This window comes from Pteropus alecto, unplaced genomic scaffold (genome assembly GCF_000325575.1).
Source record: "Pteropus alecto unplaced genomic scaffold, ASM32557v1 scaffold131, whole genome shotgun sequence".
Classification (NCBI taxonomy): Eukaryota; Metazoa; Chordata; class Mammalia; order Chiroptera; family Pteropodidae; genus Pteropus; species Pteropus alecto.
In genome coordinates, this window is record NW_006434709.1 from 580353 (window position 1) to 597081 (window position 16729).

General features: G+C 56.2%; 1 protein-coding gene across 1 annotated transcript in view; it reads left to right on the plus strand.

Moving 5' to 3' along the window:
- The window catches only part of LOC102885574 (cytochrome P450 26B1), a 20024-nt gene extending 6560 nt beyond the window's left edge, over window positions 1-13464 (plus strand). The window contains exons 3-6 of the mRNA XM_006909500.3: window positions 7048-7323; window positions 7582-7737; window positions 9355-9639; window positions 10048-13464. Of these exons, the coding sequence (XP_006909562.1) occupies window positions 7048-7323; window positions 7582-7737; window positions 9355-9639; window positions 10048-10440 (1110 nt within the window). The 3' untranslated portion in view covers window positions 10441-13464. The remainder of the gene's footprint in view (window positions 1-7047; window positions 7324-7581; window positions 7738-9354; window positions 9640-10047) is intronic.
- Window positions 13465-16729: the final 3265 nt, after the last annotated feature.

The window sequence follows — 16729 nt, forward strand, 5'->3', positions numbered from 1 at the left end:
TACGTGGGGCGGCCAGAAGCTGGGAGCTGGGGGTGGGGAAAGGTAGGGGGAGGGGGGGAGGGTGAAGAAAACTTGGTCAGGACCAGAGTGTGAGACCTTGGGGGTGCAGAGGGCTTCTGGGCAAGGCTGTTGCCTTGTGGTTCCTCTCCAGGTGGGGAGGACATGCCTGGAAAGCCCCAAGATTTTGGCCTACATTGTCCATTTGGAGAGAAGGAAAGAGGAGAGGAGACAGGAGATGGCACAGATGACCAATGTCAGGGGAACACACAGGAAAGGAAGGGAGAGGGAGGACTGGGGGTAGGACAGGGGTGGGGGCAGAAACTGAGGACCTCAATGAGGCATAGATGGGGTCCACTAGCCCTCTAGCTCCCTGGGTGTGGGGAGCAGCCAGAATGCAGTTCATCCTGACACAGGCTTGTGGGGGCCCTCCCTTTGTGTGTACTGGTTGTGTGTTTGCTATGTGACATGTATACACATGGTCCTATGGTAGATGGGTGGACCAAAGAGTCCTTTCCTCAAATCTCTCTAGTTGGTGCTCCATGATCTTAAGTTTACTGAACTAAATAGAAGACTTTAGATTAGCTACAAACATAAAAGTGAGAAACTTGGTCCTTGCCCTCAAGAAGTAGAATCTAGCCAGAAGGATGAGAGACTACTCAGGAGCACATTTTGGTCCCAGAGAGAATGGCCAGTCTGTTGGACCCAATGCCTCGTGGATTCAGTCTGGCCAGGGTGAGAGCTGCTAAGCACCACTCACACTGCCTTATCTAGCCCATGCTGCAGTCAGGGACCTGGCTGGAGAGCGGCTGCTGGGCCAGACCCAAGCCTGGTTAGGATGTGCTCGCAGGAAGTGGGGCCCAGGTGTGCAGGGGCCTGGCTGGCAGGGAACTAGGAGCGTCACTGTTTCCATTGGGGCTGGTGGCCCACCCCTTCTCTGGGAGGTCTGGCCAGATGTTCTGGGAAGGGGCTCCTCACAGCCCTCGCTGCACTCCAGGTGTTTGCCCTGGCTGCTTTGGTTGTCTAGGGCCAAGAAGGGTAGGGTTGCCAGGGAGAAAGTCCAGAAAGTTTTGCCCAGTCTAACAGAACCTTCTCCGGAAGCCAGGCTTGTGTCCCTGTAGCCACCCCCAAACTCTGTCCCTTGTTCCCCCACACCTATGGCCTGTGGTGTCTCTGATTGATGGGGGAGGGCCCCTATCCATTTTGTTTTTGTGTGCAGAGAGACTGGGGTATTGTTCCGTAAAGGTGTATAGTCAGGTAGGGATGATTGGGGAAAGGGTTGTCAGAGACACAGTGGAGTCGGGGATAGTTCTGGAAGCTTCCAGTGCCCAGCCCCACATACCAGGATCAGGCATTTCCTCTTTTCCTTCAGAGATAGGGCTGGCCTCTTTGCACTAAGGGACCAGCAGCTTCAGAGCATCTCAAATGGTGGACTTCTCAGAATTTGGAAAGCATCGCAGGGGACTCACCTGGCCTTAGAGCCCTGGACTAGGGAGACCCAGAAGTGGTCTTCTTGCCCCTCCTACCCAGACGTCTGGCTACAAGGACTTCTGCGCCAGAAGCTGAAGTGGGGCAAGAGCTTTCCCAGGCTTTGGAGGCAGGAATTAGGAAGCCCAGCCACTGGCCCTCACTGATTTAGCCTTTGGGCCCCATCCTGGGTGGGAGTAGAGCTCAGGCTCAGGGTGGCTGCATCCTGGGGCTTGTGCCAGGAGGTTCCTCAGCAGTCAAGCAGAGCCAGGAGGGCCCATGGTTTCAAGGTCCTGGGGGAGTCCAGCCTGGACCAGCTGTACGTGGCTTTTGAACTAGTGCACAGTCTCTGACTTTAAAGTCTTGTCCACCAGGCTCAGTTCAGGACAGAAGTTCCTACCTGCATTGGATGGGACAGCCAGGCCGTCCTGCTACTGGGAGGGCCCCCTGGCGAAGGCCTTTGCTTTGCCAGCTGAAGTCCTTCATTCAAAAGTTACTGTAGCACTATCAGGTGGACATGGACCGTTGAGGGGGTGGGTGGCAGGAGCGGATGTCTCTGAAGGTTAGTGGGGGAGGGAACACACAGCCAGCCGCTAGGGCGCCTGAGAGCGGGTGCCTCCCTCTGCATGCCCTTGTGCCAGGCAGTGGGAGGGTGGGTTGGCTGGGAGTGGGGGCTACCCCCTCCCTTTACCCTCCTTTCTGTGTCTTTTTTCCTGGGGCGGGGAGTGTCGAAGCCTGTGATGCTCATGTGTTTGTTCACGTTCCCAGCCTTGGGAGACAATCGTGGCCTTGGTGGGCAGTGGGGTGGGGCTTGGCTGGGATCTGCTCTGGCCCTGAGTCCCCTGTGCCAGGGCTGCATCCATTGCAGGTTCCCCAGGCAGAAGGGCAGGGGTCGGGGAGTGTCTACCGGGGCTGTGAAATGCTTAGAGCAAATCACAGTAGCCAGAACAGCTGGCTTTGCCCTTAAAATAAACTTGGGCTAAAGAGGAGATTCCCCATCAGGGCTCTTGGATAAATTCAGAGCCCCCAGGATGGGTACAGGGTGGCTTGATGGGGTTAGGAGTAGGAAGCAGTAGGGTCAGGGACCTTGGTGAGTGTGGCCAGTCACGCCCTGAACTATGACTTTGGGAGGCCCTTCCCCTTTGAGCCTCAGCTTTCCCAGGGGTTTTTACTATGGCTGGAAGAAGAATGAGTGGGTAAACCTTTTCAGATTCTGTGGCTCAGCAGATGTCTGCCGAGTGTTGCCCTCCCCACCCCCACAGGGTGCTTTCATTGTGTGTGGAAGAGTTAGGGGATATGATTAGAGCTGGAGGCAAATGAGGAACAGGTACTGTTTCTAAAGATGCTGGGAACTCAGCGGGGCATGTACAGACTGGGGCGGGGCGGGGGGCGGGGGTGCGGTATGTGGTCAGGGCCAGCCCCTCCAAACCAGAGGGGTTGAAGAGGGACTGGTTCAGAGGCAGCCAGGGTGAAATCGAGGCCCAGTGCAAATGGCCCAGTGCGAATGCCATCTGGGAAGATGACGTCCTCTCTTGTCCTCCCTCCTACTTGAGTATAAAGTACACACCTTGGCGTCACCCGTGTGCTGCGCAGACAGCTGCCGAGGCAGCTGCCTGCCCTCTGTTATTCTTTCCATTCCTCAGGCCACGGCTCTGGTGGCTTGGAAAGGTGGCCTGCCCAGGCCCCCACCCTCCCGGGCAGCAGCTTCCATTCCTCCCGGTCTGAGTCACTGGCCCAGAGAGTGGGTTCCCTCTCCGGCTCTTCCCGCTCGTGAGGCTGCCCGTCCATTTGTCCGCCTGGCCGTCCATAGCTGCCAGCAGAGAACAGGGTGGTTATCTGGCTGGGTGGGTCAGCATGCAGGGCCATGAGGGTTCAGTGACTGACTCTCCTCCCAGGGGCCCCAGGTAAGAGGCAGGAGGGAAGAGGGGAGAAGATTTGTAGAAACAATTATAGGGAATTCGAGCCTTGGCAAGTCCCTTGGTTGTCCCCCGCCCCCACCCACCTTGTAGAATCGCCTCCCAGTGAGGGGAGAGGGAGAACCAGGGATATTGGGGAAACCAACATGGGGAGGAGGGTTTCCAGGCCCATCCATCAAATAAACCCATCCTGCCCCAAGTAAACACCTGGGATTTTCCAGGCAAGGTCTCCCTGACCCTCTGCCCTTGCTGCTCCCAGCTACAACCCTGGTGGGAAGTCCATACCTGCTGCTCCCTCTGCAGGGCTTTGCCTGGGCCAGGGCTGGTTCCTGATGACCTTTGTCCGGCATTCTTGGCACACTTTTGGGAATTCAGAGGGAAGCCCCAGAGGGAGACAAAGCAGCCCTGGCTTCTGTTACTACTGTGGTCAGGGCAGGCAGCTCTAGGGGCTGGGAACCCTTCCCCTCTCCACACTGAGTGGCTCCACCGGGCACCTTCCCATATGCCCGAGTCCTGACCCCGCCTGCCGCATCGCAGCCTCCCTCTGCCCTGGCCAGCACCTCCGCCTCCTCCTGGCCTTTGTGGTGGGTGGTGGTTTCTGGGCTGCCCTGACTCTGGGCTGCCACAGACCCAGGGATGAGGCCCTACAGTATTCCCCATGTTTGGTAGGCCATGGGCCCTGTGAAACAGCGGGGCCAGAGGTAGGGGCACGGACTTGGTGCTCTCTGAACAAAGCCCCTTGAGTGTCCCAGATCTGCTTTTGCTTGGCGTCTCATTTGGGTAGTTTCTTTACCTCAGGGGGGCTCTGAGGAGAATCATGGGACAGCCAGGTAAAAAGGTATCCTAGACCATCTAGTCAGGCTTCTCGATGGGTCAAGGTAAGAGCCTTGCTCCGGCCGTAGTTCTTTTCAGAAGACTCAGCCCAGGGATCCTGCAGATACAAGATGTCAGTGGGCTTCTTGGGGTCATTCCAGCACCTGACCTTGTTCAGGACCCCTTCCCACTTAAAGGTCAGGTGTGGACTGCCTGCCCTTGGAGTCCCTCTACTCAGTCTCAGGTCCTCTGGGGGTCCTTCCTGCCCTCCTTGGCCCCAAAGCTTGAGAAGGAGCTATTCAGACAGCCATCGCTAGAGGGCGCAGGGAATGTAACCTTCGGGGCAGGGCAGGGCAGGAAGGACAAATCTTCAACAAATAAGTAGATTGTCAGTGGGTACTGTCTGGCCACACCTGGGGTGCACTGGGGCCCCTGAGTGCTTCCTCTTTGGTAATAGCCCTGGGATGGCCCCTCTTGGGCCGCTGTAGCCCATGTGGGGTGTGTGGGTGACAAGCCTGGCAGGCACTTACCAGGTGACTTGTGCAGTGCCAGATTCTGTGCTTTGAGGGGATAGCATCTACTTAGGGACATGTGGATACTGGCGTTTGTGTGCTCCGTACGTTGAAAGGAAAAAGAGATCACCTGGCTTAACCTCACTATTTTACAGATGAGTAAACTGGGTCTGGGGGTTGACTTGGCCATGTACGTTAGTGGATGATCTAGGGTTAAAACTCAGGTCTCTGGGCATCCAGCCTGCCTTTTCCTACCACCCCACTGCATCTTAGAGCCTAGCTGGCTTTGACTTTGGCCAGTTCTGGTCAGCATGGCCTCTTTCCTTTTTCCCCCTCTCCATGCTTACCTTTGGGGCCACGTCTCCCTTGTGCTGGGGCCCTGGCCAGCCCCTGCCCCATCCCCTCCATGACAGTACTCTTCAGTCTGCCCTGGGCTGGCTGGCTCTGCTTGTCCCCACCTCCAGCTTTCCCACTGAGGCCTGGTAGCCACTGTCACTTTTCTGCTTCCCTGATGAGCTCGCTCGGCTTCCACAAGCCACTTTCTGCTCACCTGTGGGCTCTCTGCTGTTCTGTAAAGGTCCTTAGTTGGCCAATGTCGGGCTTTGGGGACAAGGCCGCCTATCCCACCCCATAAGACTTTTTGGCCAACAGCTGAACCTGGAATCCTAAGGATATTGGGGTGAGGGGCTGCTGAGACAGAGAGCACTGCCTTTATCCGTAACCCTGTGAAGGGAGGTGGCTGCTGACCGCGCCCTCCCCGCCCCCTCCCCCCACCGGAAATGCCTGAGACCCCGGACAGAACAAGGCGTGATTGACCTGTTTAGGCCTGGGCAGCCCTTGGCCACCTCCCATTGTCCTTCCTTTCAGCTGTCCCTTAGTAGCAGAAGCAGCCCCAAACAGTGCTGGCTTCTCTGCCCCTCACCGGCGGCCTCCTTCCCTCCTCCCTCCCTCTGCCCACCGGGAATTTCGGAATGAAAGTGCTATTGTGAATGCCTGGCTGGGCCACTGAAGGGCCAGCACTGTTATTTCTGCAAACCAGCCCTCCCATTAGCCATGCAGGGCTGAGGCCAGGAAAATGTTACCTTTTCCTCCTCGAGCTGACTGCAGGGGAAATTCTCACATTTACAGTTTGTGCGGTGGTTGTGTTCGGGGGGCAGAAGGGGAGGGCGGGCGCGTGTGTGTGGTTTGCATGAAGCAGGGTGGGGGGGCTGGAGCAATATTTATCTCCTTCTCCTGCGCTGCCCCTCCCCCTCTCTTCCCCATGACCTTCTCCTTGGTGCTGGTGGCGGGGTGGGCACCCTCCTACTGCCCTGGACTCTGGGGGGGTTGTGGGACGGAGGTTGTTGGTTACAAGTGAGACTCACGGGTCATCAGTATATAAACGAACACTCTCGCTTTCCTATGCACCATGGCAGCAGCGTGAAAAACGTGTGCAGGGGCATCTGGATGAGGAGGAGGGGCCGCTGCTGAGGAGTCAGGAGGCCTGAAAGCAGGGAGATGGCAACAGGGGCTCTGGCTACTTAAAATGGACCAGGAAGATGCAAAGAATTAAAGGGGCTTCTGATTGCCTTTGTGATCTTTTGGGGCGGAAAGCCTTGCCCCCATCCTGCTGCCTCCGGACCTGGCTACATGGAAGATATCTTGATGGCACAGCTGATGACAAACTCCCAGTGGGTGTTTCCCAGGGAGTGAGAGCAAGTTTGGGTCTCAGAAAGTCCTACTTTCAGTCTAGCCTCAGACTCTCTTGTTTTCCCATCAGTGAGTAAAAGGGCCACCTACTGCTTTCTGGCTCTTCCTTGTCCAGTCTGCTCACCTGTGTTACACTCCTGGGCACTTCTGCCCTGTGGCCTGGGAATTCTGGAAGGGGCCCTTGCAATGGTGGGCGGCCTTCCCCCAACCCCTTCTTGCCTGCTCTGTGTCTCCCCATGGCTGGTACAGCCACATCGCCCACAGATCTGTCGGCAGCTGGATTCCCTGGCCTCCAGGGCTTTGCCATTGTTTGGACCATGAACTTTTCTGGGGGTCAGGACAGGAGACGATCGCTCAGGTCACCCTGTGAGGGTTGTGGAAGGTCTTGACTTTGAATAAAAATACTTATGAACTGTGTTTTAGTAACCTGTCCTTCTCTTGCCATCCCCACCGAGACACAGGCAGTGGGGTTCAGAATAGGGAAGCCAGCGAGGGCACGGTGTCTGGGAGATGGATGGAGGAGCTTGGTCAGGGTGAGGGCCTGGAGTTTTCTCCAGTCAAAGTCATGGGCCCTGTGCCTCAGCCAGGCCTCTGGGAGCCTCATGGGCAGCCTGAGCCCATCTGACCAGCTTGCCCGCCTCTCTCCCCTCCAGGTTTTCTCCAAGATCTTTAGCCATGAGGCTCTGGAGAGCTACCTGCCCAAGATCCAACTGGTGATCCAGGACACACTGCGCGCCTGGAGCAGCCGCCCCGAGGCCATCAATGTGTACCAGGAGGCCCAGAAGCTCACCTTCCGCATGGCCATCCGTGTGCTCCTGGGCTTCAGCATCCCCGAAGAGGACCTTGGGCACCTCTTTGAGGTCTACCAGCAGTTTGTGGAGAACGTCTTTTCCCTGCCTGTCGACTTGCCCTTTAGTGGCTACCGGCGGGTGAGCTCCCAGGCCTGGGAGGAGAAGAAGTGGGCATCCATGAGCTCACCCTGAGGGAGGGGTGGCTTACCACTAGACAGTCATCCGCCACAGAGACAGAGGGGAGAGTCAGTGGGAGGGCAGGTGGAGCCTTCACCTTGTGGTCTCTGTGGCTGAGAGGGGAAGTTCTCATAAATGTCCCCTACCCTGGACCACCTTGGGAGGAGGCCCTTGGTGCCCTTCCCCTTAGGTGACAGGATGGCCACCTTCTCCTTTCAGGGCATTCAGGCACGACAGATCCTGCAGAAGGGCTTGGAAAAGGCGATCCGGGAGAAGCTGCAGTGCACGCAGGGCAAGGACTACTCGGACGCACTGGACATCCTCATCGAGAGCAGCAAGGAGCATGGGAAGGAGATGACCATGCAGGAGCTGAAGGTGGGGGGCCTCCCCAGTGGCCAGCATGAGTGCCCCTTGCTCAACCCCGGGACAGCCCCTTTCTGGTTGCATTCCACAGGGACTGTTTCTGAGCAGCTTCGGTGGCTGTCACTTCACTGGGCTGGGGCTTAAGCCAGAAGAGCAGCCCTGACCCTACTGCTGTGCACATGGTGGGGTGGGTGAGAAGCACCTGTGATGGGTGGGGCTGCTCCCCCTCTCCCCACGACTTGCTGTGTGTGTACCCTGTCCTGGTGTGAGCAGGTTCCCATGACACTGGGACCCACACTCTCCATCCCATCCACCGTCCTATCTACCATTTTGGAAAAGATGCAAAAAAATTGGCGCTTAGAAACCTCTGAATGGGCTCAGTGTCCGTGGTTTTTATCGACCCCTCTCCCCTTCCCTCCAGTCTTCACGATTTCAGTGCATTTTAATGGTCACAATAACCCCGGTAGGTCACCTAGGGAAACTCAGGCCCGCAAGGGGAGGCAGCTCAGCCCTTGGGGAAGTGCTGGGTAGATTTGGACCTAACTTAGGTCCCCTCTTCCTGCCAGCCTTTTCAGATTGGTGGCATTTGCCACTCTCCCAACCTGCCTGGCACTGGCAAAGCCCACTTGGGCTGCCAGCACCAAGACTGTCCACACTGAGCTCTGAGAGGGGCTTCGTGCCCACTCCTTTTTAGGATGGCTATTCCACCAGAGAAGGGATCCGTTACTTCATCCTCGTTCAGATTCTGCCACACACAGCTTGCCAGGTGCCCATAGAGACTTGCTGCAGACTTCCCCATCCCCTCAATCTTTCTTTGCTTCCCCCTCTTCTAGCTCTAGCTTTTTACCTGGTGAGCCAGGAAGGAGCCCGAATGACTCTTCCATTTCACAAGACATTCTTGACTTGTAGGTGTGGTGCTGTGGCAAGTTAGGGATCGAGGTCCCTTCGCTCCCCTCTCTGGGCCTAGTGTCCATGTTTCTAAAATACAGGGCTTGGAATGAGGTGACCTGCTGGGGCCTTTCCATGGGGCATGCATGGCCCAGGTTCCTTGCTCCCTAGGATACCTCAGAGGAGGCGTTAGGTCTTCTGAGGGCCACTTCCCCTGAGCCCGCTCACTGCAGTCCCATCCCGGGTCTTCATGGGTGTGGCCCAGACTGCTTCTCAAACCCTGATGTCCTTCTTGAGGTGGAGTAGGAGCTGGAGCTGGGAGTAGGAAGGTTGGGGCTTCGACCCTGCACCCCCAACCCCACTCACCCGCACAGTGCCTGGCTCCTTGGGATTTTTTTCCTTTTTTTCTTGGAGCTCACTACACTGATTAGGCTGCTGGGACTGCTGGGGCTCAATACCTCAGAATCCAGCGCTGAGTGAGAAGTGGCCCTACCCCAGGGGACTTCCGGGTTAGTTCCTCTGCCCCGCGTTACAGCAGTTGTATCTCCTGCTGAGTCACAGGACTGGCTCTCTGACCTGCGTCCATTGTGGCCTAAATGCCCAGCAACATGAGGCTCAGAGGAAGCGGACAGGACCCAGATGGATGATGCTGCGGCTCGGGGGACCCCGGTAGAGTGAGGTCGCCCCCAGGCTGGCCTGCCTGGCTCAGTCTGGGTTGCTGATGGTGATTCTCCTCTGCAGGACGGCACCCTGGAGCTGATCTTTGCAGCCTATGCCACCACTGCCAGTGCCAGCACGTCACTTATCATGCAGCTGCTGAAGCACCCGGCCGTGCTGGAGAAGCTTCGGGAGGAGCTGCGGACGCAGGGCATCCTGCACAGTGGCGGCTGCCCCTGCGAGGGCACGCTGCGCCTCGACGTGCTCAGCGGACTGCACTACCTGGACTGCGTCATCAAGGAGGTCATGCGCCTTTTCACGCCCATTTCCGGTGGCTACCGCACCGTGCTGCAGACCTTCGAGCTTGACGTGAGGCTGAGCCCTCAGGACTGGGTCTCAGGGGGCCCGTGGGAGCACTGCCTTGTGGTGGGGGGCGGTGCAGGGTGCTGGCTGATGGGAAAGACCAGACTTCTCCTCAGAGTAGGTACCTCAGTCTGATGGGGAAGCGGCAGTTGTTTTCAGGGAACTTTCATGGGAGAGACCTTGTCTCAAACCTGGGTCAGTTGAAACCAGCCTGGGTGTCGTGTGTGAAGTTGCATGTGGACATTTTGTAAATAAGACACTGGACTAACATGCTGAGGGGTGCTGGCCAGGCCAGGAGACCACAGTGGGATGTCTGTAGGAACATCTGGGAGGGGACTGGCAGGCAGGAGTCCTGGGCCCTCTCAGACCTTTGCTGGCTCTCACCATCCTACCCTGCCCTCATCTCACCTCCAGGGTTTTCAGATCCCCAAAGGATGGAGTGTCATGTACAGCATCCGGGATACCCACGACACGGCGCCCGTGTTCAAAGACGTGAACGTATTTGACCCTGACCGCTTCGGTCAGGCTCGGAGTGAAGACAAGGATGGCCGTTTCCATTACCTCCCTTTCGGCGGCGGTGTCCGGACCTGCCTGGGCAAGCACCTGGCCAAGCTGTTCCTGAAGGTGCTGGCGGTGGAGCTGGCCAGCACAAGCCGCTTTGAGCTGGCCACTCGGACCTTCCCCCGCATCACCTTGGTCCCTGTCCTGCACCCCGTGGACGGCCTCAGTGTCAAGTTCTTTGGCCTGGACTCCAACCAGAACAAGATCCTGCCAGAGACGGAGGCCATGCTGAGTGCCACAGTCTAAAGGAGCCTGGCCCACACCCCCGCCTCAGCCCAGCCAGGCCATGGGCGGGAGGCGATGGAAGGGTAGAAACCTGTGTGTGGGAGGGGCTGGAACCCGGGGAAGGGGGAATGGCCCCCCTACTTCTCCCTCCCCTGGACCCCCTCCCTGGCAAACCCTACCCAAAAGGGCTCCATCCTCTTGGAGGATGGGCCCCTGGCTCCTGCTTCCCCCAGTCTCTCTCCAGCTCCCATCAGCTTGGCTCCCGGGCTGGCATGCCCAGGGGCTCCGCATGCCCGTTACAGTGTTACGTGTCAGGCGGCTCATGCTGCAGCGTTTGCTTGTGATGTTCCCAGCTGGCCCCTCTCCTCCCATTTCATTTGGACCCTTTTAGTTTGAGGTCAAGTGGTTGACTTGGGATGGGAGTAAGAGAAAGAGGTGGCCTCTTCAGCACCCCTCCCCCTCCTGCCTCTACTCAGACTGGGGCATGTGCCCCTCTGGGTGTGCGCTGAGGGATGGCGTCCTGGCATAGAACTCCAGTCGCCCTTGGTACAGGCGGAGGCTGCAGCCAGCCTAGAGGGGTCCCACCTCTTTGCCAGTTTGAACATTTGAAATTACCTATTGCTGCTACTTTTTCTCTCCTCTGACCTTGGGGCAAAGGAGCCCCAGGCTCTGTCCTCCCAGCATCCTCCCTGGTGGCCCTGGGCATGCACACAGCACTGACATTCTCACCTTCCCACAATGAGGCCTTGAGCCCACCCTACTCCCCTGTACACACACACCCAAGGCCTTTGGCTCATATTTATTCACTGACATAACCAAATCTTGGCATTACTGGGGACTGGAAAAAGCATCTCCTCTGTCCCCTAACCTCCGTCCCGGCTGCTCCGGGGAAGGACTTCTGCAAATGACTCCTTAGTTGCGGATTGAGCAGCTCCCCCACGCTCCAGACCTTCTGTGGGTTCAATTTCAGAGCTGGACTCTCGGGGTGAAATCCAGCATCTTTGCCTTTGTCTCCTGGTGGAGACAAGAAAATGGCCCACTGCCTCCCGCCCTGCTCTGGCAAAAATGTGGGGATTTAGAAGCTGCCACCATCTCCTGCACGGTCACTGTTCTCCCTGATGCCCCCCACTCGGCTAGTGAGTATGGGGAAGGATACGGGTTCTTTCTTCTGATGGGGAACAAGGGCCTCTGTTGTCCCTTCCTTAACCCTCACCCTTTGCCCTTGGAAAAGTGTCTAGGAAGTCCCTTCCCACCTCTATGCCACTGTCCGCTTAGCCCAGCTCAGGGGTGTGGGGACTAGTCGAAAGCAAGGGGAGGTGTGTGCAGAAGGTAGCCCTTCCTCGAGCTGACCCAGGCCTCTGCCCTGTCTGGAGGCAGCTGCGGGGTGGGGGTGGGGTGCTGCTGCAGCTGCAGCAAGGAGGCTGGTATGTGCGATTTGTAGGAAGCGATTTGCTTGAAAACTGGCCAGTCAGGGGGAAAAGGAGTAGCTTCTGCTACCAGCATTTTGAGTGTTGACAATTTGGGATGCCTCCCAGGGCCGGTTTGGGGCCTTTGAAGAGTCTTCAGTGATTTTGTCTGTTTTCAGATTTGTCTTTGCTTTCCGTGTTTCTCTTTGGGCTTTCGATGTTCTAAAAGAGGTGAATCCTCTTTGCAAGAAAATCAAAAACACACAGAAGGTGCAGGACGTTGATCCCCCTAATTGCCTCTCCCAAGCAGTGACCACTATGACTGCTCAGTGGCCCCCTCTGATGGTGCTGAGTGGGCAGATGACACCCCAACTCTCTCCCCCACTCACATTGACCTGCGGTAGGCTCTACAGGAAGGAACGGGCTTACCACACCCCACGACTGTCCTGTTACCCCCTGTTCTCAAGTTTCATTTGGTTTTTACTTTTTCACTATGAAAAATCAGTGCAGAACAAAACTTATTGGCAAAAATTGACATTTTAGAAAACTTAATAAAATCTCTCAATCTCTTCACATTCTGAAAAACAGGCAAAAATGTGTAAAGACTTGTCAAAGCTTGCAAAATAGCTGCATGGTGCACCAGAATTGGTCACCCACAAAAAAGCCCAGTGTCTGGAAGTTTCACGCGCCTCCAAGCTGACCCGGCCTGCCCCAAACCAATCGGTCTTGACCGAATATCTAGGAATGCAGTAAGTGCAGCTTCAGACAGGAAGCCCACCGGGCCTGGCCCTGGAGAGGGGTGGGGGGCCGGAGGGCTCTGGAAGGCCTCAGTGGCCTTCTGTTGGGGTGACCAGCCTGGGAGGGGCAGAGAAAAGGCTGAAGGGGGTTCCTGACAGGGCTAAAAGAAAGGTCATTTGCCCCACTGGGTCTCAAAGGCAACAAGAAGAGAACTGAAGAAAGCTCTTGACTGGCTGACAGGAGGGTCCCATGTTGAAAGTCATCCGTCTCCTCTGTATGTCCATCCGTGTCTGTGTGTGTGTGTAGGTTTTATAGACATAGTGTTAGATGGGTGATGTTTCCGCACTTACCATTCCTAACTATTGTAACTTGACATTAAAAAGACAAAACCCCACAAAACTCTTCCTGCCATGGGCTTGCAGATTGAAGCACTTTCGATGTTGGGCGCTGGCGTTTGTGTTCTGGGCTCCATCTGGACCCTGCCCGGATCACTATAATATTTTATACACAAAACTTTTTTTTCATAAATGTTATAATTTTGTGTCTGTCTTTATAAACTATTATAAGTACTATTTTGTTATAATTCAAAATAGATATTTAGTATAAAGTTTTCGCTGTTAAATATTCGTTATTTAGTAAAATATGAATTTTTCTCTATTGTAAACATGGTTCAAAATATTAATATGTTTTTATCACAGTTGTTTTAATATTGAAAAAGCACTTGTGTGTTTTGTTTTGATATGAAACTGGTGCCGTGTGAGTGTTTTTGCTGTCATGTGGTCTTAATCTGTATATAATATTCCATGTTGCATATTAAAAAATGGATGTTGTGCATTTTGTGATTTTGAAAGTACTCAATGTGGCTCTTTTATAGGCTTCCATAATAAACTGTGGGGACTCACCTTCGTTTGGCTCTCTGGTCTCTGCCTTTCAGCCTCACTGAAAGGGTACTCCCCACTCCCTGACGCCCACGTTCCCTTCAGCAACGTCCAGTCCCACCTGCCAGCCAGGAAGTTCTGCCCAGAAACATTTGTCCTATGAGGCCAACCTGCCATTCCCTGTGCATAGGCACAGAGAAGTTCGTGGCAGCGTCCTTCGAGGAGTTCCCTTGGGGAGGGAAAGATGTCACTGAACAGCTACTGGCCCCAGAGGTCTGTTGGGAGATGTGGCAGCTGGGAGCCAGCTCTCCTGGCCGAGTGTAGCCATGACTGGCTGGACTAGGTGTCTCAGTGCTGGACACGACAACCCAGAGTGCTCAGGGCTTGTCCTGAGTCCATCTCGTTTATACTGATGTCCACGGCCACGTGGTGAACTGAGGAGCAGAATTCAATTCTGACGCCCAGCCCTGTGCCCCAGGAGGCACTTCTCAAAGGCTGTTTCATGAGCTGCAGGAGCAGATAGATTCCTTGATCAAGTACATTTGAGGAAGGGGTTAAAGAGAAGTAGGCAGATCTCTTCACCACAAGACTTGTCAGGACCTTGCGCCTGAGGATGGGTGCACTAAGGGGCAACATGGTATAGAGAGGACACAGGTTGCAGGCTTCTCAAACCCATTTGATGACAAACCATGTGCCATTTGCCAGCTGGGAAAAGCTGCTCCGCATCTGGACTGCCACGGAGGCTGGAGGTAAGGCTGGCAAAGGGCACAGTCCCAGGACCAAGGGGCTGTGCTAGGGGAGGGAAAGCAATGAGATGCAGAGCCATGGCCCCTGGAGCTGCACCAGGAACCAGGGAGGGAAAGGTGTCACTGTGCCCGGGCTGGTCGGAGCCTCCGCCATGCCCCACGGTCCTCTCCCCCCAGTCTGGGGAGGGAAAGTCTCCCCTGAGCTGGCCTGAGAAAGGCCTTTTTGTGGCTGCAGCATTTCTTTTTCATTCAGTCAGTCAGACCCAATGTTGGCTCAGAGGCCCCGGGCGCGGATGCACTCTGAGACGCAGGGCCTCTCTCCACCCAGGTCCCAGAGCCTGGCCACCCAGAAGAGAAACCCCAACATCTTCCAAGCAACGCCACTGGGACAGGACACTCAGCAGACCCTGACCACCCTGTCCTTTGCTCCGTGCTGTCGTTATGCCTTACTCTGCCCCTCCCCAGCATGCCCAGCCCTGCTCTCCCTGAGTCCTAGCCCCAACCTCTGCCCTCTCCAGGGTGGGAGGAAAGCAAGGTTGAGTCCCCTGTTTTCAAGATAAAGTAGAGTCTCAGAATGGCAAGGACTTTCCCATGGCCTCACAGGATTGAAGGGTAGCTCCTGCGCCAGAACCAGACCACCTGCCCAGCACGTGCCCACTTGGAGGGGCTCCCTCAGTCAGAAGCCTCCAGGGTCAGTAAGAGGCAGCAGTGAACACCCCGAGCTTCCACCCAGAAATGTGCCAGCACGAGGTAGTAATTTTGCAGAGTGTGAATTCCATCTCTCTTGGTGGGATGTCCTGTGTGGCAGCAGAGGTGAGAGAAGCGTGTCCTTGGGCTGCCCTCAGTCTGACCGCCCTGCCGCAGGGCGGGAGGGCCTGGCGGGGCGGGTGGCAGGCCCGTCATCACCCGGTCCGTCAGTGCCTCTCTCCTGCAGACCCGCGGGTTGGTGACGTCTGCCTCCCTGCCTGCCTGCCCCCCACATGCCGACTGCCCTCGGGATCTCCTGGCCTGGAAGGAGAACACAGGCTGTTGTGGACAGGCAAACACGGCTGCTGTTTGTCCAGGGATTGGGGCGCCAGTTTGGAGGGAACTCGCAGACCGCACATTCTGCCACCTCCCAGCACTTTTCCAAAACAGCCTGGCCTTGGCTGGTCCGGCTGCCAGGGGTGGCGGGGGGCTGGGAGCCAAGAACAGGGCAGAGGAAAGCAGGGCCTTGGGGCCAGCAGGATGAGGTGACCAGGTGAGGGCAGAGACAGCCCTCGCCAGAGTCAGCCCTCTCAGCTTTGACGTGTCTTGGAGAGGAAAGAGAGAGGAAGAATGACTGTGCGTCTGTGTTGGGGGCGAAAGGAAAAACAAACTTGACTTGCCTCAGCCTTCGGCCTGAGCCAGCCTCCATTCCTCGCAGCAGCTCTGGAGCGCTGAGTGTGGCGTAGAGGCACTGATGGCGAGACGGCGGGCTGGGACTGGAGCTCAGCTCATCATCTCCCGCCTGACTTTCCTTTCACCAGGGAAGACGGCTCTGGCCCAAGTTCTGACCTCCACTGGCCTTATCCACTCCCAGGGATCCTGGTCTCCCAGGAGACACTTATTCCAGACTTGGCCTCCTCTTGGTAACAAGAACCCCTCCTCTCTACCTCCCAAGCCCTGTATTCTGTGTCCTCTAACTGATCCCCCATCCTGCACAGCAGGTGAGTGACAAGCGAGCCCACAAAAACTTCCATGATAGTGCGACACTAGGATGCTACCCCTGGAGGGGGCTGGGCCTGCCCCGGGGGCTGCCTGAGGCATGCAGGGCTTCCCTGTCTGGCAACAGCCCACTCGAGGGTAACAGGTTGGGAGGGAATGCAGGTGGCCTGGGAGGCAGGTGTGCCGAAGCAGTGCCCACCTGCTTGCCTGTGGCCCTCTGCTTCCTGGCTTGTCTCCACCTACAGAAGCTCTTCTTGCCTTGCCTACTGTAGACTTGATGTATTGGTAAGTCCTTTCTTCTCACAGCTTCTTCCTCTGGCACTCCAGCTTAGAGTGTCTCTGAGCCACAACTTCTGTAGAACACATAGTGAGTGAGTGGTTCCCCCAGGAGACATGCAGCAAGAAAGCCTCACCTGCAACTGTAATTGCAGTGGTCCCATAAGAACCCTCTGCAAGGCTCTGATTGGCCTAATTTATACCACGTGCCCATTCCTTGGGAAGGAGGATGGCTACCTCTGATTAGTTGCCCTGGGGGTAAGGTGGAAAGGTGTCATTTGATAGGCAGCCCAAGGTTGAGGTGGGAAGGAAGTGTGGGAGGGGACAGATGGAAGTGAAAGTTACCCCAGAACATAGCCAAGGAGGGAGGGGAAGGAGCTAGAAAGATGGAGGAAGACCAGGGCTGCTGAAGTAATACGCCAGGAGTGTAAAAGGAGGGTGAGTGATGAATGACATTTAAAGAATGGAGAAGCTCTTAAGTGGAAGCCTTGCCTGTTTCACATGAGGTTTTTCTTTCTTTCTTCCTTCCTTCCTTCCTTCCTTCCTTCCTTCCTTCCTTCCTTCCTTCCTTCCTTCCTTC